This window comes from Anomalospiza imberbis, chromosome 1 (assembly GCF_031753505.1).
Source record: "Anomalospiza imberbis isolate Cuckoo-Finch-1a 21T00152 chromosome 1, ASM3175350v1, whole genome shotgun sequence".
Lineage (NCBI taxonomy): Eukaryota > Metazoa > Chordata > Aves > Passeriformes > Viduidae > Anomalospiza > Anomalospiza imberbis.
The window spans coordinates 97,787,357-97,813,498 of record NC_089681.1 but is presented as its reverse complement, the minus strand read 5'-3'; the positions used below and the strand labels follow the sequence as shown (position 1 = coordinate 97,813,498).

At 35.9% G+C, this 26,142-nt stretch overlaps 1 protein-coding gene across 34 annotated transcripts in view; it reads right to left on the bottom strand.

Annotated features, from left to right (window-relative positions):
* LRRFIP2 (LRR binding FLII interacting protein 2) overlaps positions 1 to 26,142 on the bottom strand; it is a 56,142-nt gene that overhangs the window by 19,056 nt on the left and 10,944 nt on the right. For 11 of the 34 annotated variants that reach the window (XM_068201366.1, XM_068201380.1, XM_068201372.1 and 8 more), the window contains 8 exons: positions 18,341 to 18,427; positions 17,612 to 17,662; positions 12,647 to 12,700; positions 10,869 to 10,934; positions 7,302 to 7,376; positions 6,513 to 6,560; positions 4,832 to 4,885; positions 2,243 to 2,350 (listed from right to left, as the gene is read on the bottom strand). In XM_068201366.1, the coding sequence (XP_068057467.1) occupies positions 2,243 to 2,350; positions 4,832 to 4,885; positions 6,513 to 6,560; positions 7,302 to 7,376; positions 10,869 to 10,934; positions 12,647 to 12,700; positions 17,612 to 17,662; positions 18,341 to 18,427 (543 nt within the window). The remainder of the gene's footprint in view (positions 1 to 2,242; positions 2,351 to 4,831; positions 4,886 to 6,512; positions 6,561 to 7,301; positions 7,377 to 10,868; positions 10,935 to 12,646; positions 12,701 to 17,611; positions 17,663 to 18,340; positions 18,428 to 26,142) is intronic. The other 23 variants (XM_068201452.1, XM_068201471.1, XM_068201480.1 and 20 more) reach the window with 14 other exon arrangements.

The following is a 26,142-nucleotide window of genomic DNA, read 5'->3' as shown; positions in this document are numbered from 1 at the left end:
TAATATTTAGCTTAAAAAATAGTTTTTACCTCAATTGCAAAATAAATGTAAAGAAAAAAGCTTGTAAAGAAAAAAGCCAGAAACCTTACTTTTTAAAAATGTCATTACCAGTACTGAGCAACAAAACATGTTTATTCTTTTAAATTTCAAGTATATTTAAATACATATTTCAAGTAATATTTAAATTTCAAGAGTAATCACTACAATACTAGATGGCATAACAGATGCAAAGCTTCATGCAGGTACACTTAAGGCAGTCAGTGACAGCAGGGTGAATGCCCTAGTTAATAGAAAACACATCTGTACATTCAATCTCTTTAGTGTCACCTGTCATTACATCACAATAAAACTGGTTCAGGTAAAAGCCTATAACTGAAGTGTACTAAGTAAAGCAATCTACAAAATAATTTCAATTCATATTTTATCTACTGAAGACTAAAGAAAAGAACTACCACACTCCCTTCTTACTTAGGAAACTGCTATTGCAAAATTGTATTGTAGATATCCACATTTTCTACATTTCTATGAATCAAAATAGGTGGGATTAGACATGTATTTAGTATGGTATCTTACATATCTTGCTTCTCAAAGAACGCTTGTTTTTCTCTATGCCAAGGAAAATAGTTTTGGAAGTCTATTGCAATCACAGAAGAAACAAACACTACTTTATAAGACTTTTCTTTTTCCTCCTATTGTGGTTTCTATAAAAGCAATATTGCTCCTTCATGACAAATTCACCACCTCCAATGATGTACTGAAATTACAGATTGCAAATATTTGTCACCAGCATGATGATAGAATGATATGAAGAATCCAATTGGTCTGAAGGATACATTTAGACTAACCTAAATAAAATTATAAATTTCAAATCTAATAATAAATAATGATGATAACACAAGCAACTGAGAAGGCAACATAACTCAGTCTCAGCCTCCACATTTCTTTTAGCAGAGCATTAATTTCAGAAAGTCAGCTTTATTATGGGGAAAAAAGCGCTAAAGCTTAAGCTGGAGAAATAATTAGTCTCTCATCATTTGAGAATGTATAAATGATAAATAACATGAATTATTCCAACTTATACAGCACTGTAACGTTAAAGCATTAAACTTATACAGCACTGTATTAAATTATCACCTAAATGCAAAGTCACAGAAAGTGGTTGCAAGAGTAGTCTAGCTCTCAGTCTCCCATTCAAAGGAGAACCACAGGCCAACAGCTGTGGTTTGATCTAGCAAAGTGTCACCAGCTCCTGTCAACACAGAGGCTCTGCAGCCTTGCTGTAACCTGACAGACTGCAACAATAATGTTCTTGTGGAGCTTCTTGGAGTGTGTGGTCTGAACTCCTAAACCACCACAGTGTGAGGTTGCTGGCCCTTGTTGCACTGCTTGGCAAGGGTACAAAGACTTCGGCTCTCACTTACACAAGCAATTACACACTGCTGATCACCACATACCATTCCTTTTGCTCAATTAAATAAACACAGTGCTTTCAGCCTCTCTGCCTACCTACTACATGTGCAAACCCTAAATGCTATTTCAAAAGATATACCTAAGAACAGAAATTTGCCTTTTACTCCATGCTATTAAACACAAAAGTTTTGCCTGCAAGTAACAAGAATTTTTGGAAGTTACAGCAGCAAGAAAGAGAAGGTGGCTAGGTTTGGTATAAACAATATTCAGCCTAAAGGGAGCTGCACAGGAAAACCATCACGATAATTTTCCTGTAACGTGATCTGTTGATTCACATGGGATTCTGTACAAGTGCACAGCCAGCAAGGAGTGCTTCAGTAATGGATTCTGAAAAAATCTCATATGGGATGAAGAAACACTAAAATGCACTAATGCAGGCACAGTTCTAAGTATTTTGGTCACGAGAAGTAATAGTGTTCCAAAAGTACACAAAAATCTCCCTAGCACGGTTAATTTCCATAAGAAAAAAATGTAAAATATTTGGGTCTTTAAAAGATTGTTAAGCTTATCACACACACACACAAAATTGTGAAGTGTTACACTTGTCACATGCTTCTAGCAACAGGGAAAATCTCCTTTAAAATACAGAGCATGCTTTTTAAAAATTCACTCAGTACATTTTTATATGAAAACAAGCCCCAACTCCACAACAAACCCATTTCCATTCAAGTAATTTAGAATGCTTTAACAGTATTTACTCTTTCAGAGTATGAAAAGAAAATCCATAGTTTTGCTGTATTCACCACAGTGTAAATAAAAGCATTACACTCACACTATTCAAAACTTGGCCATAATCTGCATTCGAAACAATGCTTCCCCTGTGGCTCGAACGACTGAAATAATCAGCAGTAGTTTCACTTTGATCAGAAAAATCAGAGGACTTCAAAAGATAAGGAGAATGTGAAAGAGAACTGAAGATGACACCACTGAATGAATAAAAGTTTATTAAAAACCAAAAACTCCTACCTTAAATCTCCATTATTGCACTAAAAACAATGAACATTTTTTATTGATTTATCATCCTCAATTAGAGTAATATAAAAAAACCATAAAAGCAGATACCAAAGGGTTTAGTATTAATTTAGGGTCAAAAACAAACTACAAAAATTTTACAAAGTTTGCAGATCATAAAAGATTATATAAACTGATCAATAAAAAATATTTTTCTCTACAAGTGTTGTCTTTTTTCAAATCAACACAAACCCCATAGTGCCAGCTATAATTTGGGCATCTCCTCATTCCTAAGTTTAAGACATCTTACACTAGAAGGCAAAGTTCCTTCCCAAAGATATATATCAGTCGGGCACCTAAAAAGGTGGGGAAAAATGCTAGTGCTACACATTTCTTGTTAAAAAAGGCAAAATAGATCTAAATGCAATTACATCTGCCATGGGAATTCAAGTGAAATATTCAACTGAGAAACATTATGCATGTAAAACACAATATTAAATGGGAATAGTGGGTTTATCATAAGTTTATTGATAACATTCTACTTCAAAAGGCAGAAAGTTAAAACTAAATACAATGTTCATGGTGAAAGTGATTATAGGATAAAAAATCCTTCTATGAACAGTTTGAAAATATATTGTCATTACCCAATTCTCACCATTAAAAAAAATTCTTTATATTTGATGTATGTGATTAAAAGCTAGTAAGATGTCTAAAAGTTACATATATAACTGGTATACAAAAACCAGTTTACTGATGAACACCTATCTCAGACTATGCTATTTTAGGACTACAGAATTTGTATTTGTTGCCACTGCTATGTTATGTTCTATTTCTCTGACAAGAAATTTTCCAGCTATTTTTCACCTACATCTATATTCAAACTAGTATCTTAATTTTCATTAAATGTAGCTAGCTAGGTAAATTTTGATAGTTGGAAATTTGGCTAAACTTTCCTATTGCACTTGCATTTCACAAAGTATAGAGATACTGAAGAGAATTCTTCTTATTTATTATGATTGCAGCAAAAGAACAACTCAGTCTATAATCTATGACAGTACTGGTCTACCATTCAAAATCCACTTCTCTTTGCTGCTGAGAAGTCCATATACCTAATAAACCTTGCTGTCCCTCCTTCTATACTTTTTGTAGTCCTAGTATCTTTCCCAATGGGTTCATCAACACTGATACACTTTAAGATGGAGAAGCATCATATAGTTTCTCAAAGTGTTTTCTACCGTTTAGATCTCTCCTACTTGGCTCTTCTGATTTTCAGGGAGAATTAAGCTGACTTATCCAGAGTAAAACCAAAATACAAGCCACAGAAACAGTAGGAAATGAATGTTAAATTATTAATAAGATTTTTACATCATCAACTTTTCAGGATTATTTTATTAAACAAATGCTTTGAACTCTATTAAGCATTCACTAGTGTGAGTAAATATACCTTGGGATTATTGGTATAACATATACATAGTGAGATCTGATATACATATATATTCCTATATATCTTAAAGTATATACTTTTAAAAAATTATCTCAGTGTTAAGAAAATCTAAGGAGACAAGTAGCATTTTCACAATGCAAGAGACTACATATATATGTCAATACCTGTTACATTTTAGAACTTCATAAAGCAACAGCAAAATTACCTTTTTCCTACACCCTCAAAAATTCACTCTGATATCTCTTGTAGCGAAAAACATTAGTTTCTGACAAATGTGGTTTTATTTGTTTAATACATATAACACTGTTAATATGTGAGAAATTTAAAAAAGGACTGAATGTTTCAATTTAGCCCATACCAGAACACCAATATCTTGTTTTGTTTTGTGTGGCATGACAAATGAGCAGCTATACAAATGAAACTTAAGACAATTGTTCTGCAGCAGAAGCAAAATAAAACCACTTTGCAGTACAAAGAGTCAAGTTTAGAATGACACTTTTAATACAGTACAGACCCAGAAACCAATTTCTCTCATTTTGGATACTGGTTATCATAAAAATAAGCAAACTTTAATGCATGATATAACAGTTTCCATTAATCCTCTTCCCCAAAAGAAAGACTTTTCCACATGTACTTTAGTGTGTTTCATGTGCTTGCTCCCGCAATGACATAGGGTGGAAACCCAACAATGTGCTATACTTCAACTAAAGTACAACTAAACTAGTTGTTTATTACAAACCTTAAAAAGATATTTAGAAAAACAAATTCCTTCTACAGTTTACTGTCTTACTGCTAAAAATTTACATCTTGCTAAAAATCACATCTCTGACAAATCAAAACTTCTTATGCAGAATGGAAAAATCAAATCTGTGTGTTGGTCAGTGAAACAATCCCAAGTGGTCATACTCATAACTGCTGATGTGTTAATATCAAAGCATTCATCAAATCATGCATAGGAATGCTCACCACAGGACTACTTTGGAGTGAGCTTGCTCTTGAAGAATAACTGTATTCAGATGGCTAAAGAAAAGTTATGAAGGACACTTTCACAACTTTCATAGATTTTTGTCTGCAGAAAACAAAGATAATGAAAGAAACAACCAGAGGCCTATTACACTAGAGTGCAAGAACTATTTGAGTTATGTCATCCATCACCACACAATGAGGCCTGAGAAAGAAGGAATGAAGCACCACATATAGCCAGTCTTAGCCATTATCATGCCACACTCATATGCTGCAATTCCTATGAAGTCACATACTTTCTTATCCAATCTATGTGTTTCCACTTAGTAGCATACTTTTTGTGTAAAAAATTATTTAAGATTCTGAGCAGCATTTACTGTTACTACAAGGCACATCTATTTCCATGTGTCTTTAAGAATTCCCTTAAAAAACAGTCAAATAGTTTAAAAAAAATCAAATCTTAACTAGTTGCATAATTAAATTAAACAATTAAATTGCAATTTGGTTTTAACTGCTCTAAGGCCTGCAGAAATTTTAACACACCCTGGGAACTGAAGCTATGCTGTACACTTAGTGGTTTTATTTTACAGTCACTCATGCTCATTCTCCAGAAAAAGTTATGTTTAAAGGTGCAAAGTTGAAATCTATTTATGCAGTGGATAATAAAAGCAGCTCTGAGAAACTCAACTTTAAAAGAAAAAAAATTACTGTTTTATGCTGCTTTGTCCCTCCCTGTGAAGAAACCTCCAGCAGAAATTAGAATTATATACGTATCAGAGTTATACGTAATAACAGTCTTTACTGTATTGTTCTCCCACGGAATCTAACATTTTCTTGAGAACATACACAAAGCCAAAAAAGGTAAATCATCTATTTGTAATCCAAGTGCAAAAGAAGATCTCACTAACTAATTAAAAATACTATATAATATTTGATGATTTTTTACATAGGTTTAGCATGTCTCTAAATGGCAGTGTAAGATGGATTTGAAATACTACAGCAGCAAAAGGCATAAAGTTTCAGATGTTCATGCCAGTTTTTAAAGATAACTTTTTGCAGAGCTACCTCAGCCATTCTTGTGGCACTACTAGATATTCTTGATTTCGTAAAGATGCAGATTAGGTTTTCATGCTACTGCATTTTTTAATGTTTATTAAATTTTAATATGGCATCCTATTTAAGTATTCAAGGTGTATTTACCTTGTAATCTCCTGATTTCCATCCAAATGCTTTTTTTAAAATACAGTTTTTAGTATTATACATGCAACTGTTATTTAGTATGCTTGAATTAACTTAATAAACCCAGTGTTTTTCAACATCATTGTTGCATTCACCAGCTTTATGCTTGTCTGTAAAAAGAGCAGTGAAACAGCAACTACTAAAATACTTTTAAGAGGCAATTTAACAACATTAAAAAATTAAACTGAATGCCTCCAGAAAATCATACACAGAAAATGCAACTCTAAAAATATCCCAGAAATGCACATGTAATACTGTTGAGCCTCATGGCCATATAATACACATTTAAGGCAACCATGCATATGGTGCTTACAAAATAAACTGAGACTTCTTATCAAACCAGTGTTTAAAGGAGACACCTAAGAAGAAAAGTGTAATTTTACATTTATATTGGGCCATTCAAACATCTAAAGATAAGTAAGATATTGTTTTACATGGTACTAACCCTGTAACTCCTAGCTGGTGCCACTGGATCACTGTATAGAGAAGATGACTATAATGTGAAAAACAGAACAAGTCAGAAATACTTTTTATGCATACATAAATTTTTTAATTTATGTTCTATATTCCACAGAAGTCCTAAAAATTTAAATACTAAATTTTAATCTATCTATAGTAGGCAGAAACTTTCAGGAAGGGTGGAAAAGCCTCCAGAAAAACTTGTTATCTTTGAAATCAATTTAAACATTATTAAACCAATCTAGTATTTTTTCAAGTAGATTTGTAGAAGAGAGTGAAGAAATTAAGTAGTTCTCAAATAACATGTCAGTTTTCTCTAGCTAGTTATTTAAACCTGGCCATGACCACAGCTGCAAGTGCTGGAAGACATTACTCATCTAATAATTTATCAGTATTTTATAATTTATATTAAGATGGAAAAAAGTACTGCAATGGTGCTAAACATGTAAGACTTTTTTTTGTTGTTTTTAAAAGACAAGAATTTGAAACAGCAACTATCACAGCTGCCACTTGCTTGCTGTATATCATACAGAATCATGAAACAAGTTACTTTAAATTTAAAACCTCACATGCAGAACAGAGTAATCTGCATGTTACACATTAATTTTATCAAACACAACCCTTACAAGCAAAAAATACAACTGTTACCACTTTTAAATGTAATAATTTCAAGTGTCATAGAGAGATAAGTTAGTGTCATATGGCATAAGTAAGCAAAACCACATATATGTATTTTATATAAATAATTAAATTAATAGAGAAAGAGGAGACAGACCCAAACATGGTAGGAAGGAACTGGTTTACTATATCCAAGGCTGCTATAGTTTCTTTGATCATAGTAAATTCCACTCTGAGGGGTGAGGAAGGAAAGAAGAGAGAAAACAAAGGTTGCATCTGTAGATCTTGCAAATGAAAGTTTTATCTTAACATTACCCAAGTGTTCCCAAGCTTACACCTTGTGCAGAATGCTGTAAAGTTTTCCCTAATGTTGACCCCAAATCCATGTAACTTTCTTAACCAAGTAAATAATAAAAGCCTCAAAACTACTATGTACTTTGTATATCAGCATTAACTGTATTTCTAATGTCATGCTCAAACAAAATAGTAAATAATTTTGGTATTTTTCCTCCATAATAAAATAAAAATTCCAAAAGCTTGACAAGTGCAACAAGAAATACATGAAAAAGATAAGTGACAAGACTTGCTAATAATTAGTACAATTATTTACTTTATATTTTTTACATTGGATAACATTATGAATCAAAGCATTTTGGGGAGTGAGAAGGACAGAATGCAAATGTGAGGAAGCTAACAAATTTATCCATGATGCTACACACTTAGTACATTTATAAGGAATATTATACTAGAAAACTACCCGATAAACCTTTATGGGAATAAAGAGCTTTCTCCTTTGAACTTTGAGATTAATTGTAAGCATGACTCTAAGAATGAAATTTAGAGAAATAATATCACTATATAACAGCATCTTCAATCTTAAAATATAAAGAAGACAGACATAAGGACTTAAGGGTTTTATCACCTAAAACAGAAACAACACAGGAAATTCTAACTACCTAATTAGAAAAAAATAGGCCACGCTTCTATCACTGTGTTAAAAAGATCTGGCAAGTGATACTATAATCAACCCTATTCTTATTAATATAGGCTTGGCTTAATGCTAGTGCTCACATTTTACAGAAGAATTTAAACCAATAAACAAACTAAAAAAGCTTAACAATACAGACTAATTTAAGCACTATATTGTGCTTGCGTATCTGCTAGCTAATTCAGATAACACTGCTATTTAAACAAATACAGCTTTTTAAGCTGCTTAAATATTCCTTTTGGTGGTACTTGATTCTTGCCTCTTCTTAAGAAACACAGATTTTATGTGGCATAATACCACTGAGAATGTGATGCCATCTACTATCACTTCATAAAAATATGATACCTGTCTTTTAAGTAAATATATACAAACCAGCCGCTTATTCTCCAGACTGAAATAACTTTCCATTAGATTAAATTAAAATTTCTATGTAGTAATGGAGAATACAAATAGATGCGTACACACTTTTTCCCCCCAAGGATGTCCTCCAAGTCTAATCTGTATGACACTTTGCTACAAAGTTTAGAAATAACAACTAAATACTAGAAAGTGCTTGCTGTAAGACAGGTGCCTTGTCTCCCTGAAAAAAAAGTATACATGTAGGCTACAGAAAGTGTTATAATTATAAAACTATTCTAGATCTGAACATGTGATAGTACAAATTTATATACTTTTTAAAGTCAAGAATTTAAAGTGACTATTTAGTACCATTACATCTTAGATACAAAGCACAAAAACAGTCTTCCCTCAAAGACATGCAAAGTATTAACATACAGGGACCAAATATCTTGCAGATCTATCCTTAGTGTCGTCATATTAAAGTAAAAGAAAATTTAATGAAGTAAAATCACAATGTTAAAAAAAACTAAATTGCATTTATTTCAAAGATTGACTAAAAAGACTTACAAGAAAACAAATTCTACTAATAATGAAAATTTAAACATGAAGGAATATCCATTTATCCCGATCTGAAGTGCTTCCTGAGGCTGGACCACTTAATAAAAATTAATCTGTTTCCCCAACAGCATCCCAATTTATGAAAAGTGAGATAATTTTGGACAGCACTATGCTATGTGAAATATTTAATGTGATTTTAGTAATAGAATTTTAAATAATTAAGCCAACTCTTACATGGTAGATTTCATTAAACTGGGACAGTATTTACAAGGTTATGTAACAAAAGGCTTATCTCCACACAGGCAAAACACTCTAATGGAACATCAGCCCCATTGTTGAGCTGTGCAACTCACCATGATGCAATGACCTTCCATGGCACCTTAGGCTCAGGAAGGTCACTTCCTATGGGGTACAGGGCATGAAGGACTTTACAGGAGGAAGGGGAAATAGTATTTTGTGATGCTGGAGGAATTAAAGGTGGGAACAGAGGAATTAAGTGTTTCTGGGCGGAGCAAATGGGTGAAAAAGAAGGAACAGTGTGATGAAAGAGCCGGCTATGTGTAAAGAGAATAGGAGTCTACCAGAGTTGGCAACTCTTAAGAATACAAACAAAAACAGCTTCGTAATAATAGTTTAGCAAGCGTCCTGTTTCTTGTCACTCAGTAACAGCAAAATTTGTGAAGTTTATACTTCTTTTTTTTCAACTTAGAAAACTTAAATTTTCACAGCAAGCTTGTTTTTTTCCAGTTTTTAGAAATTTCATCGGCATTTTGACTGTAGGCAATGCATAATACAAAATTTAATTTAATGTCAACCTAAGCCTACTTGTAACACAACAGAAAAAAGAAACTGAAGGTAGTTTGAAAATATTACATTATATAGTAGTAACACGCTGGAGTATTGTCCAGTATAATTTTCAAAATAAGGAGTAATGAGAGGATTTCAAGGAAAAATATTTTTGTCTATTGTTACATCTGAAAATTTCTTCTAGACATCAAATTAACACCAGAAATTCCCCAGATTTAGATTTTATATTTGTTTATATGTTAACATAGCCCCAATTTAGCTAATATTATTTCATACTGTATTCATATTATCTCAATAGTTCCGATACATCCAGTATTAACAATATATTAAATGACATTTTAATATTGTAGATATAATTTACAGACTATGGTCCCTTTTTGTTTTACTAATAGTATTACCTACAGGACCCATAAGTCACTGGATCAGTTTTAATCAACTTAACTATTTATTTTTTTTAAACAATTTCTGTCTCTAATTACTACCTCCAATAAGCAACGTTATCAGAGAATGAAGACAGATCACTCACTTATACTTAACTTATACTTTTTATAACTATTAACAGCTTAACAGTTTACTAAAAAAGCTTTAACTTTCTAAACTAGGAATACCACAAATACAAAGAAATACGCATTACTAAAAAGGCAAAATTTCTGTATTTCAGCCTTGTCTGTTGTTCTAAAATCACAACATAAAAGAGAAAATGTTTTTTGTTGTAACTTTCAAGAACATGTTTGCACCTATCAAGGCTGATGGACAACCTTTTCCATTTTATTTTACTTCTCTCTTGGGGACACTGTGAGAGAGTGACTGAAGAGATTAATTCCCTTCACATCTGGAAGTGTTCTTTCTTTCAGCTCTCACATTTGACATCACAAAGTACTTGATTACATCAATCATTGCAGCAGTCCCATTAATACCATCTTCTGCAAGTATGCTTTCACCAAACTACTGCTTTAGTAAGTAGACACAAAAAACACTACAATGTGAACACATTACACTAAGTAAAAAGTGTGCTCATTCCAAGTTACACACCACAAGAGCTCTTCTTTTGGAGGTACTTGCTCTGCTCCTGTGCGATGCGCTGACATCTGAAGAAGACTTGAGAATGAAATTATAAAAATATATCAAGATATGAAATAATTTTTAAAATTTAATTCTATTACTCTTCACTGAATGACAGAAAATAACCAAGGCAGTCAAAGAAATTCTAAGTAAGCCCTCCAAAAATGAGCTTAGTTATCTGCCCAATTCAAACCCTCTTGTTTAGACAACAGCCAATTACTTAATCTCCATCTTAGCATATTTGCTATGTCAGCCAAGACAAAAGCAGATCTGAGCAAATCTATACCAGCTCACAAGTTTTATGCACATAGCATATTTTACATGTTTTCTTGATAAAGCATTTACTGTTCAAAATTATTTGGTAAAATTACCTGTATGGAAAATTGCAGAAGTACTTAACATTAGGACTTGCATGACATTACACAAAATTCAGGTAATCAAAAACTACATTTAATTGCAAAGACCTCTTAACAAGTGACAATCACCGTTTTTTAAAGTCACCCAAAGAAACAGCTCATTCCAACTTCCAAAATACATGAAACCAGCCCTTTTATTTCAGTAATTTGTCCCTTTCCAGGCCTCTATACCCAGATCAATGACCAACTGATTTCTAGGCAGATCCAAGACCAGGAAAATGTTAACATACCCTGTTGCATCGCAGTTTGGGGTTTAGGTTAGGGGTTCTGATCTGTTAGCTAGCCATGTTCTGTGTACCCCCACGCACCCCCTGTGTATGTTCCCCCCTGTGGCTGTTCACTCCGGGTCCCTGGCTGTTAGAGTCACTCCAAATTCCCATCCCCCATCTGCCCCAGAGCCCGGGGTCCGCCCCAGTCTTGTCCGTGTTGGGTGCCATGGTCCATATCATCGCCACAGCGCCTGCCCCCATTGGGCAGGAGGGTCCCTGCTCTCCTCGCTCTCTCCCCGATATAATTCCGCATCTCGGAGTGCCCGAGGCCGTTTCCTCACGCGCAAGCTGAGAGCAGGTCACGGTGCCTCTGCACAGCTCCCCACAGCAATAAAACTTTCAGCCTTCCACACTTGGGGAAATACGGATGTTCCTTCACTCTTTACTGGTGTCTCTCGCTCGCAGTGGCGAGAATCCGCTGGCACCCCCACCCAGACTGCGGCACGGAGCCGAGTCCAGAAACACGCAGTGATCCCAGGTCCCGGAGGGAGGTGGCACTGCTCTAGGTGCCGGAGCTGCCCGGGGACCGGGAAAACACAGAGAGATGCCACAATACCCTAAATAAAATTGTTCTTCAGCAATACATATATGGCCTAAAGATGATATAAAAGAGCTTATACAAAAAATATTTCTGTTAGCAGTCTTTGGGATACCTTACATCATTCGACTAAATATTCTGCCATTAATGAATAATATATTTTCAGCTTTTCCAAGAAAGAGAATCTTGCATCATACCAAACTCTTCTTCACATTGTATCTTAAGGTACTGATACCTTTTCTTTCACAAATACTACAGACACACAGTAATGCTCTAAGTGCAAGAAAAGACTGGAAGATTGAAACATAAAAATAAGCTACCTTTTTAACATTGACGGAAATAAAACACCAGATGAACTTAAACATTATATGTGAATTAAAATTACTAAAACTGCAAATACTTATGAGACTTGAAGCTTCATCCTCTCCATTAGAAAAAGAAACCAGAATCCAAACCATTTTTTCCTTTGGTTTGGTTTCTGAAGGCTATGATCAAAAAGAAAAACTATACAGTTTGAACACAAACCAAATGTGAATGTCGACTGGACTGGTGGGAGTATCTGGCCCTCTCTGCATCTTCCTGAGAAAGAAGAAATGCAGAGTTATTTCATAAGGAAGGGAAAAAACCCCTGACACAATACCAGAAAGTCAAAGGGAGGACTTTTAATGCTATGTGTCATTTTGAATAATCCATGGTGGCAAGTAAACTCATTCAAGTCAGAAGAGCTCATTTCACCAGATTTGAGTAAGTATGGCAAGATATCACATTAGGGAATATAAGTAAAGCAGGTTCATACAATTAATAATTAGTGTTCAGTAGTCAGTTAGCTTTTCTTATGATTAATATATTAATGCAGGAAAAAAAAAACACAAAACTATTTAAATTAAGAAATAAAAGGAAAAATAGAGTGTTGTAGGTTGGGTTGGTTTAGTTAGGGCTTTTAATAAATATTAGTTAGGTTGGTTCTCTGTACCCCTATTTTCCCTCACAGTGGTTTACTCCAAGCTGTCTACCACAGGAGCTCTTACATGTCAATCTTGTAGCCACTCCCTGATTCTTCTTGAAGGTTCTGTATCAGTCTTTGCAATGCTATTTGTCCCAGAACCCTGTACCCACCTCTGTTATGTTCCCATAGGTTGTTATGTTCTATGTCACTCCCCTGTTGTCTGTCCCCATTGGGCGAGGGGGTTTTCCACCCCCATCCCCCCGCCCTCTATTTAACCCAATGCTTTCTTTGTCCCGGCGCCATTTTGCCTTGCACTGTGCTGGGAACGGCTGCTCCGACCACCGCTGTGACCATGCAGGAAATAAATGTTCTCAGGTTCACAGGCAAAATGTGCCTCTCTCATCTCTTCGTTTCCTCTCAGCGTGAAGCTACCAAAGCTGCGTACCACGCCAGAGAGCTCAGCACTAGCAGGGAGGCAAACGCCATAGCCCTGGAGTGCCCGTCCACGTGGCAGTTACGGTCTCTGCAAGGTCAGCTCTAGCTGGGCTTTCCAGCTGCTTGAGGCCATAGTGGGTAAAAGCCGCAAGAAAATTACAAGTACACTAATAAGAAATATACCATATAATTACTGTATTCAGATTTTAAGTAATTTACAAAGTTATTTGAGTCCTAAGAGAAATTATTATTCTCAGTTGCCTCATATATATTTTGCGTTTTCTTCTCTATTAGAAAAACAAAGCTTCTTAAGCAAATTGACCAGTTTTAAGTTCTACAGCTAGTTTTGCTATACAGTGACAGTGAAAATAAAAAACCAAACTCATAAAATCTGAGTGATGACAACTATGACAACTAGCTAAGGCACCTTAGTATCTTTTATTCTGTTTAAAGATGAGAGAATATTAATTTTGGTTCACACAAGAGAATATGTGAAAGAAACAAGACAAAAACCACAACTAATTTAAAACCAAAACATATTTCACATGCCATAAGCATCTCAAATTGTTACAGTATGAAAACATGTTAAGAATAGCCTTAATTTTAAAACTGTCCCATTTGGAGGCTACAACACAGTTCTAAAAGTAGGAATTCTTCCTTAAGTTACTTGTTTCCTACAATTTTCAATATATTTAACTATTCTAAAGATTGTAAGCCAGTTATTTATGCAATTAAAGGCTTTGCCTCCAGATTACAGATGGATATATAAAGATTAGATTTCTTATTGCTTATGGTCACATGGTTATCATCTGCATTTTCACTGCATATTTAAAACTATTTCACAACTATTCAGTATTCAATAGCCCTATTTAAAACTCTGCCAGAAAATTGCCATGGGGTTGGGAATGTAGGTTCATTTCATAATGACATTTTAGTTCTCCGCTCTATACTATTTGTTTTGAGGTTTAAAATGAATGTTCGTGCTATTTAACTTTTCAACACAATATTGTTAAATCACTGCCAATTTTAAATATTCTTTGTATCTCTAGTCTAAATGGACAAGTACCTCTTAGTAACATCTGCAGCAGGCAAGAAGAAAATTTGCTACTTATTCCTCTTATTTAGTGGGTAACAAGTCTCTTCCTGACATTCCATCAGTAAATAGAAAGTCTGTGCTAAATGTTCAGCATATTTAGGTCAAAGGATTATGTACTACAGTACGTATTGCAAACAGGTGCTGCTGGTATCTCTCAAGCTTGATTTCTAAAAGTTCAAGTTTGAATTATGCATATTATCCAATACAGAGGTTACATCTCCCAGTCCAGGAAAGGAATGCACATCTGTTTAGAAATCTCCTGCAGCAGATGTACCCCTTAGGACTGCAAAAGGAAGGTGGCATTCAGTTGAGTGGCATTCATTTTGAGTGAGATTCCTCGCAAATACTGTGTTTTGGAAACCCTTGATCTCAAGCAAAAAAATCTTCAAAGGTACATTCTACCGAGAAATACAGAAACTATGCTGATCTTGAGAACATGACAACTAAGGTACAAACAATTTTCAGATAGGCAAAGAGACAATAACAAGTGAATACCGTTTTGCAAATAAAATTCTAATGACAGTCCTAGGATTTCTCAACAGATATTAACTGCCATTGTAGTTTTAACTATTTGAAATGATGGCTAGTCACAGCATGTATTACTTAAATCTTGGTGATTCAAAACATTCCCACAGTGAACACTTTCCCAAAAGCCAGAAAAACCCCTGACATCTCCCATATAACCTTTTAAGAAGCACATGAATTTTGTGAAAGGAACCCCTGAAAAAAATTCTAAAGAAATGTCTAAATAAACTTTGCAATTAAGTCAGTCTCACTCCAGTGCTGGGTAAAATCATGAAAAATTCTCTTCTGGGAGATACTGAAAGACACCTGGGGGAAATTCAGTCATTGGTCACAGCCAGTATGGCCTCATGAGGGGAAACTCCTGCTTGCCAAACCTCATCTCGTTATACAACAGGGTAATCTACCTAAGTGACCTAGGAGAGTTGGTAGATTGTATCTTTTTTCTTTGTATCTTTGTATCTTTGACTTCAGCAAAGCTTTTGATACTGTCTCACACACAATCCTTCTAGACAAAGTGGCCTGCACAGAGCTGAATAACCATGTTTGTTATGTGATGAATGAGCAACTGGCTCCCAATCAGGCACAAAGGGTTGTAGTTAATGCAGTGACATCAAACTGGCATCAGATCATTGGTAGGGTTACACAGGCTCATCTTAGGCCCAGGTCTCCTCATAAATTACTTGGATGCAGAACTCAAGGAATAGTTAAGTTTGCCAATGACATCAAATGGGAGGAGCTCGAGGGCAGGGAGGCCCCACAGCAAGACCTTGGTAAACCAGAGAGATGGGCAAGCACCAACCATAGCGTTGCCATAAAACAAGGCAAACAAACAATAATAGTGGGAGCGATAACAAACAGAACCAGAAACCCAGTAACAGCCTCCTCTCAGCTGCAGGCACTTTTGCCTCTGGTGCAGTTACAGTCACAGCCAGCAGGGGCGCTGTTGGCGCCTGGCTGGGCAGGGCAAGCGCAATGAGTCCCCTGCACCTGGAGGCAGTGCTGTGGCGTGAGCCCAGCTGCCTCTCTCCAGATGGGTAATGGTGGCACAGCCAGGAGGAGATAGAAAGGAGCTTCCTTTACAAACTCATGGGAGGCAGCTGGTCCTAGTGCCCCTCTGGATGATGAAACAGACTGTAGCAGGAACCTTGGAGCAGCAGGCTGGAAGGCAGGCACACCTGGGGTGGTAAAAAGTGTAGCAAAACTCCAGAGCCATGCCAGGAGCCACAGGGGATCCCGGCAGGCAGAGGCAGGGGATATCGGGTTAAAGTGTAGCAAAAAGCAAGAAGCAGCAGCAGAAAACAGCAGCACTGGGCAGCAGCAGACAGCTTTCTGCAAGCAGCTGCCACAAGCACCCAGGAGACACTCCCTCCAGAAGGGAGAGGGGGTCAGGGTCCCGGGTTTTCCCCTGCAGCACCCCAGTAGATGGTGCTGCAGGGAAAATCCAGTGAGATTGGGTGTTGAAAAGGTCTCAGTTCAACAGCTGCTCTTACTAGCAAAGGCTCGCCCATGGTAAGGAAAAACAGCACACGACAGAACTCTGCGTTGACAATGAATTCTCCTTGCAGCAGCAGCCCGTCTCCCCCCTCCACCCCCGAGAGTGAGAGACAGCAAGGGACAAACCCAGCCCCTCACCCCCCAGCCAAACTCTTACAGTATCTCTGCACTTCCTAAGAGAAAGCCCCCAAGCTAAGAGACTGCAGCCAGCTGCGCCCCCCTTCCCCCCATCTTGGCCACATCCTTTGTTTCTCTCAAGTATCCATTGTTCCATTCTCTTAGGCAACAAATGGGAGAGAAATTCCCTAGGAAAGAAAAAAATTGAAAAAATCCTAATCTCCAACACATATGAAGTTTAACAACGGCAAGTGCTGGATTCTGCACTTGGGACGGGTCAACCTAGGACATACAGACTGGGGAACAAGACACTGGAGAGCAGCACCACGGGGTCCTGGTTGATGGCAAGTTGAATGCAACTCAGCAGGTTGTCCCGCTCTGCTCTGCACTGCTGCAGCCTCACCTCGAGTCCTGTGTGCAGTTTTGGGTGCACAATACAAGAAAGATACAAAACTATTACAGAACCCCCTGAAAAGGACCACCAAGATAGTGAAGGGGCTGGAGGGGAAGCTGAACAAGGAGCAGCTGAGGTCACCCTGTCAGTTCAGCCTGGAGGAGATGGAGGGGAGTTCTCATTGCAGTACTTAACATCCTCACAAGGGGAAGTAGAGGCAGGAACTGCTGTGGTGACCACTGACAGGACCCAAGGGAACAGTCAGTCAGGGGAGGGTTGGACTATGTACATACATAATTGAACCACATACATATATCATTTATATGTCTGAGTGTGTATATATATATATATATATATATATCTTATACATAATTAGACACTTTGAAATAACACACAGCAAACCATTAGTAAATTACTTCATCCAAAATCCTGTGTTAGTTCTCTGAGTGGCAAAAACATGCACAACAGGTGATTTTAGCCTACCATCCATTTCTGGATATGAGCCCATTTTCTATCATATGAATGCTGAGAAAACTACAGAATGTAAAAAGAAAACCAAACAAAACATTTAAAATATAAATTATAGTTACCACACAAGACTGGATTCCCAAATTGGAAACACAGAAAGATCTACATTAATTACCATGTAATCTTCAAAATAATAGCAGATATCTATAGCAATTCAAAAACTCAAACTGTGGTACAATGAGTACCATATAAAATTGAGGCAAAAAATGTTCTGCATATTTTGCTTATTACCACAGGAAAAAGCCCCACAACAACCAAGTATGAGCATTACATGGATTTGAATGCAATCATGATAAATAATAAATTATCAATGTTTTACATGCAATGTCAAAACCTGAATTAAATGCAATAACCATGCAATAACCAGATTGCTAACCGGACTGCTGAAAACCTAGTTTCTAGGATTTTTTTTTCTCAAGAAATGCAAACTTTTTTTAGGAGAAATGTGTGGAGCAACACACAACTGTATGTGTAAATATTACCCCATTTAAATGATTTTTTTAAAAAAGAAAGATCTTGACAACAGGTATTTACTGTGAATCTTTCAGTATAATCCAATTCTAATGCTGAAAATAGTTACAAAACTGAATTACACTAAAAGGCAAAATCTTATGGAAATGCAGAAATAAGACACATTACGAATTTTTGCAAAGGTTTGCAGTAATTCCTGGTGAGTTACACTACCTCTTTTTGCTGTCGCTCCAGCTCTCTCATACGTATATCTCTTGCTTCTGCTCGAGCTGCCCGTTTTGCTGCAAGTCTGGCTTCTGCCTGCAAGTAGATAGAAAATAATTAAAGTTTAAAAAAAGTTTTTTGAATAATTGTTTGAGTTATCAAATCTCTTCACAAGCACACATTAGTATTTTAACATCATAATATGGAAGTAATAAAGAATGAAATTTCAAAAATAATATGCACCTAACTCTTTAAAGATAGTGTTGCTAGCCAAAGGAATTAGATGATAATTTAAAAAGTCATAGAATAGCTTGGGTGTGTAGGGACCATAAAGATCATCTAGTTCCAATGCCCAGATCAGGTGCCATCAATGAAACCAGGCTGCTCAGCTCTCCATCCAACCTAGCCTTGAACAGTTCCAGGGATGGGACATCCACAACTTCTCTGGCCAACCTGTTCCAATGGCCAGGAACTCAACACTCCCCTCGTAAAACTTTCCTCCTAACATCTAATTTAAACCTACTCTCTTTTAGTTTAAAACCATACATTCCCCTATGTCCTAATGCTATCTGCCTGTGTAAAAAAACTCACTCTCCCCATTTTTTGTAAGCCTGTTTCAGGTACTGGAAGGTCACAGTGAGGTCTCCCCAAACACATCTCTTCTCCAGCTCTCTCAGCCTGTCTTCATAGGTGAGGTGCTCCAGCCTCTGAGCATCTTTGTGGCCATCAACAACTTCTTCTCCCAGTCTGGACTCACATCTTAGATTGCCCTGACTGACATGCAGTATGTTGTACTTGGACTTGTTGAACTTCAAGAGGTTCTCATGGGCCCAAATTTGTCCAGGTGGCCCTGGATGGCATCCCATCTTTCCGCTGTGCCAACTGCACCACTCTGCTTCACAGATCTGCAAACTTGCTGAGGGTACACTCAATCCCACTGACAGTGTCATTGATAAAAGTATTAAACAGCCCTGGGAATATGAGGGAATACATTTTGCCATATAGCTGAAGTTTGAAGAAAGCACAAGCTCTGTTTTTTCATGTTTGAATCATGAGTTGACAAAAATTCTCTCAAATTCTTTAAATATTAAACCACTGAAGACAGGTTTTCCACCAAAGATTCCAGTTGTCTCTGTAATGTTAATTAAAAGCTTTTTGAGAATACGCAGCAGCTAAAAACTCAGAACTCCTAACAACCAATCAATTATAGAAGTACTTAAAATGTAAAAACCCAGTGGATTTTTACTTTGGATTAAGGACAGCGTGTTCCTTGCTTTTGCCACTGTCACAGCAAATGTTTATGTAAGACATTAAAAACCTATAAAACTGTTATACTGTGCTTCAGAAAAATGAAACAGGTATATAACTTGGGAGTTTAACTTCAAATTATGATTAAACTACAGGCACAAAAATATCAAACAATGACAGGACAGAAGGCAGACTTACTATAGCTTTATTATTCAAAATAGTTTGTCTTAACTCCAAATGACTAATGGAGACTTATTTTTTCTGAATTTTGCATATGCAGATAAAAAAATTTCAAGGCTGTGTCAACACTCTTGACTGCCATAATGAAATCTTTTTTCAAAGCAGCATAAAACTACTCTTCTTTCTACCTGATGATAACACACAAGAAAAGCAAGGAAATTGTCATGCAAGAGGAAGTACTTCCATTTGTAGCCCATTATTGCACTGTTGCATATAAACTGTCACACGACAGGTATGCAGCACAGAAAGAAAAAGGACTCAAAGAGCTGATAAATTTGGGTTTAGCTTTGTCTATAAAATAGCAGATATATGCATTTGGCCTTTATGCTCTGGCAAAGCTTTACTGTTAAGTTACAAATTTAATACAAAGATAATACTGTTAAGATTCAAAGTTCATTGGTTTACTGATTCATGGTAAAAATCAATTCACATTTCACCACTCTCTCCTAGTCGTACACCTAGAGATCTAACTTTAAATTCCTACAGTAAAAGGGAAGCTCCATTTCTTATCATTTACTAAACCCTTGATAAAACACAAGTGAATTTACAAACATTTGTCATAAAATGGGTTCCAGAAAAAAATCTTATCTTTTCAGATTTTTTTTAAATGGCTGAATATTACATTAATTTTTAACCCGAGCAACTTGATTCCTGTAAAAAGGACACAATCTAAAAAAAGACAAAAGTCTTGGCAAGTTAATTAAAAGGACAGCTCTCAGGCTTCCTTCACCACACTTCAGAGCAAGAGACAAGTTGCAGTACCATTAGAAAGGCCATAAGGCCATAATACCAAGTAATTCTTAATTCTCATCAGATCTGTTAGAGCACAGGCCTCATGCCATTGATGTAACAGTCACACAAGTCTTCATAGCTATGTTATTGAAATTCAAAATTAACAATAATAGAGAAAAAACCATAATTCAAAAGGACATTGTTTTCTTCCTGGGTGCTGCTATTCACTCTGCTGCCTTACTGAAAAAGCCCATAAAAGTTGTGAAACAAATTACCACCAACAAATCCTTAACAAAAACTTCATCAGCTGCATTGAAATAAAATCTTTAAATGTCTGCTAAGGAAAATGTAGAGCCACAATAGCTTTGGATAAAGTTTGGACTATTGGAGCAGAACAGAAACACTAGACTACTCGTTTTGGGTTTTTTTTTTTTTTAATAAACCGGCAAAAGTAGAGGCAGTAATGTTATCATGCTTTTCAATACAACTAGTATTTTACATGAGAGAGCATACCAAATACATCCCTATTCATTGCTTATAGTAGCTTGGGAGCCAATACAGATTGCTTTCTACAGCCTGCATTAAATGAAGTCCAGTCTTAGAAAAGGAGAGACTGGCCACTACAGTCTTGATTTCAGTTTCACTGGTCATTATTCTCTATACAGTCTTTAGACCAGACACACATTAATAAAATATATTCTGATAAATATCCACTGCAATATTATCTAACTGAAGTACAGCTTATTATAAAGTGATATACCAAGTTTCTATTTTTCTGAAGTAAAAATTCAACTGTGTATTGTCCAAGATCTAGCAACTCTGACACTATTTCAGAAGCTTCCTAAGGGAACTTTCAACTTATAAAAAGAAATGGGATAGCTGAATTTTCTTGAAGACTTTAACTGCAAAGAAGATATGAGGTATTTAAACCTGGTACAATTACACTAGTGGCTTAAATGGAAAGAATGTTATAAAATCTGGAGGGCAAACAGCCATAAGGTAAAGACACAATAATTCAGCATGGAATTTATTCAGAGAATTGATCAAAAAAGGACATAGAAGACTACAGAGGAGGTCTTTGTAACAAAAAATATTGGGTAGGAAAACAAGGAAGAGGTCCTTGAGAATTTACTTGGGTAAGAAAAAAAGGCTAATTAATAAATTATTGATTTATAACTAAATCTCTAAATTCTCTTTTGTGTATGAACACACTCATACTATTCATATTTACCTTCTACTCTGGGACAAATTTGTGTTTTTAAACCAATCCTGTATTTCTTTGGGTATTAGCTCTGGTCTAAGTAACAAAACAAAGCAATCTGTTTACCACTGAGTTCTGGAATTCCTCATTTCAAAACAGATACCAAAAACCATTACATGAACAAAAAAATGCCCAGTGTTTCCTTGTACCTACATAAAAAGCATTTCATTCTAGAAGATTATTATCCTGGCTGTTTCCAACAGTTAAGCAGTACCTTACAGCAGTATTCACTTTGGTTTATTTTATTGCATATACAGAGGTATATGCATATACAGAGGTAGCAAGACAATGTTCTTCTTCCAGGAGGTGACACAGTCAGTTGCCTGATTTTCACCTAAAAAACAATTATTGTAAGCTATTTATAGTCATTTAGAAAGCCATCTCTACTTCTTCAATTTTTTCATCTTTTAAATATTTATTCTACCGCAATCTTTTGAAAACTTTTAGCTCAACTTTCAGGGATAACATGTAGTTCTTCAGTTAAATCAAAAATATTTTTGGAAAGAAAGAAAGAAGCAAAGAAAGATGAGACTTTAACTTGAATGCCTTTGTAAAGATTGAGTCTGGAGTCTCTCCTTTCTGATGTATTTTTCTTAGTCTCTTCAAAGCAACAACCATGTTTTTTCCTAGGTAAGCAGTATTTATATATAACATTGAATTTATATGATAGAGGCTTCCCTCCATGTTGAGCAAGGAGAAGCATAACATCTATCTCCATAATGCAGATAGGCATCTTTTTCCTTCCCTTGCCTGCAAGAAGGAATTCACTAGAAAGCAACAGTATTTTATTTTTCATTTTTATACCCTGGAGAAGGTGATTTTTTAATTAGCTTGGATTCAGCATAAAAGCTTCATAAGGTTAAGATATAGGCTATCCTAAAACGTTATTCACCTCTGAAAAAATTAGAATTATTTTGTCATCATGTGCTGATGTATACATATAACACAGAACTCGTTTCTCTCTCTGCCAAGGGATATGCAGTCCTGCAGTTTCCAATGCAGGAGGCCCAATCAAAGAGCATTGAATTCTTCCATCAGATGGCAGAGGTAAGGGCACAGACTGCCCCTGCAGGAACCGCTGATCCCTGTCTGCCACAGGTACATGGAACGGCACTAGGACACCCTGCCAGCTCTGGCTAAGCATCAAGGCAAACATTTAAATAATGTTCACCATAACTGTTAATAGATAACTACATATAGCAACTTAATTTCACCTTTCATCAAGCAAACAAAGGATTCTGTGCCCAGTTCCAACCCCCAATGGCAGGGGTTTGGAATTGGATGATCTCTAAGGTCCCTCTCAATTCAAACCATTTTATGATTCCTTCTGCTGCTCAATTCTTCTGTATTCTCATTCCCATGCTTTTTGCCAAAATCTCCATACTGTCTCATGAAATCAAGGCAACACCATCACTAATGTGCCAGAAGTATTTCTTATGGCTCCTCAGAAATCTCTTCTCCACTTATTTCTCATGTCTCTGCCCCAGTTGCCTACAAACAATAGAATTCTACGTTTTAACATGACTTAAACATTTAAGAGTCTTTATTTCTGATGTCTCATTTTTTCCATTTATTTTACAGACTCACATATATATTATTAAATCTCTAGAATATCTTATATCCTATAAAATATCCTTAACCACTATTAAAACAAAAGCAAACAAGGCATTGAATTAATACTAAGGTAGAAACAGCCAACTGAAAAATATTTAGTGACATCTTACCACAACAAAATAATAAATCACCTAGCATCTACAAAGATAATATCCATGAGGATGGAATTCTTTGGGACTTTGCTTGTTTTCTTAAAAGAAGCTGAACCTACATGAAGAGAAAAACACATACTAAACTTTAAAGAAATTCATATGAAAAAGACTGTTCTTAACTGTTTCTAAATTCATGACATATCCCTCAAACATTTAAAAATATTCATCTTTTTCTATCATGGCAATTCAGTAACATTACATCTCTATTAAAGTAAGAACAACTGCACTCTACTCACAGTTGAGCTACTACAGAGTGAATTTTAAATCAAAATGAATCTTTATTCTTTCCCATGAGAAAACACCTAAAGAGTTTTTCATGCTCTTGCTATATAGTGAAAATAGTCATGAGAACAGCTCCTGAGAAAAAATCCATCAAACCAAAACACAGAGAGAATATTCTACAAGGCAGAAACCCAGTGAACACTGTTGCAATGCTGCTTGTCCACAACCTCTAGTTCTCTGTCACCTAGTTACACAGCCCTGAAGAATGGAAGAGCTGCTGATGGTAACATCCAAAACAAGGCTATGAATGGTAAATCCTGATTGTCCCTTCAAACTCATGTTTAGCAGGTTGAGGATAGTAAGATAACATGTGTCAGACTCTTATCACTTGCTGCCATGATATTTATTGATCTGAGCATGAACCACAGGCAATGCAAGAACACAGAAGTCACTGAAACCTCTGTTCTCACATAATCAAACTGGTTTTGGAGAAAGAGGTCTCATGTAACCCCAAAAGATGGTGATGACAGGCTACTGCTAAATATTTAAAATTAATAATTTGTCTGCAAATACAAAGACAAGTAAAGCAGGGATGCACAACTCAGCCAATGATATTCTGCCCGCAAAAGAATTTAATAAGGAGAGAATCCCCACAACAAACACACAGGGAAAACATCTTGAGATCGTATCAACTGTGTAGATTGTGAACATAACCTTGAGAATATGAACCTCAATTTTCATTTATATAGTTATGTGGGAATTTTCAAGCAGTTAAATCTTTTTGTTTAACAAATGAGAATATAATGTTGCCAGGAGCCTGAAATTACACTAGACAATCATTACCTGTACTTTGGGAAGCTCAAACTTTGCACAAGATACATGAAACTGTCTTCTACACCAGGTGACTTATTCTTTGTCAATCTTAGAAAGCTAACAATTTCAGAATCCATTGAAAAAGCTAAAGAAAGAACCAAAAGGTCATATAAAGGAACTCTATATTTTCAGGAGATAGGCTTTTTTTTTTTTTAAGAGATAAGCTGACTTCTAATTAATCTTGCTATACTTCGAATACAGTTGCCACTACTCCTTTTTAATGAAGTTAGGTGCTTTTACACCCACAGTTCCGTTATTTCCTTGCAGGGAACACATGGACAATATATCTACACCTGCTCCTGCAGCTTTTAAAAAAGCATGTGTGTTTTAAGTTTTGTCTCTTTACATTATCAGTAGGAAAGAAAAAGAAAGCGTTAGGGAGGGGAGAAGAAGTGTTCCAAAGGTTTTATTATTATTGTTTTAGTTTCTGTTAATATAAGTGTTTTTTATACCCTTCTAAAGTTTTGAGCCTGCTTTGCCTTCCTCCTAATCCTATCTCACAAGGAAATAAGTATATTCTAGTAAGTGCACTGGCGTTTACCGAGCATTAAATCCACCACATTAATTAGCGTGTTGGCCGAGAAATGTCAAATTGGCGAACCAAAACCCCCCCACAAAATTGGTGTTCAAACTAAAACTGCCACAGCATGATAAACTGTTGTACCAGGTTAAGACTGCCAAACTGATCAACTGCAAATAATCTCACTTCAGACATGGTGAAATAGGGAGAGTGCATTGCTTCCAGGAAAGGATGCACAGATAGATCCCTGTCCCTGGATATGTACATCACCTTTACTCTTCCTTAGTTCCAGTGAGCAAGGAAATTCAATGCCAGGAAAAATAATACATCATAGTATAAAAAGTAGGTCCCTTAGAAAGAGGTTTAGCAACTCAAAAGTTCTTGGAATAAGGCAGAAATTCACTCTACTGTTGATGTTTTAGCATATTTGTGTGTAACATAGAGACACTGTAAAAATGCTTGTCTCAATGCATAGTCCCACACCAAGAAAATGATATGGAAGAGCTCTCTACATAACAGAAGTTAAATACAAAAAATAAAGGGGAGGGGACAGCCAACAGAACAAAAAAGTTTTCTTATGCAAAGGAAAGATGGAAAAAAATTGAAGAAATATCAAAGAGGAAGCAATCTGACCAGGCACCTTAGATGCTTACAACAGTGCCCTTATCTTCCATTAAGTATTTTCATATAAAATGAGATCACATTCAACCAGTGCAGAAAAATGACTATACGGAAATGAACTTATTGGATCAGTGCCAAAGAATTCTTAACCCAAATTTCCTAGAAAGCAATGTTTATTGGCACTAAAAGGAAGATATTCTTTTTTTCCCCACATGCCATACAACAAGGAAATGACAATTTTTTCAAATTAAAAATGGTAACAAAGAATAAGAATAGCACTTTCTGAAATCTGAACTTTTAGAGAAAAAACACCTTGAAATCTCATACA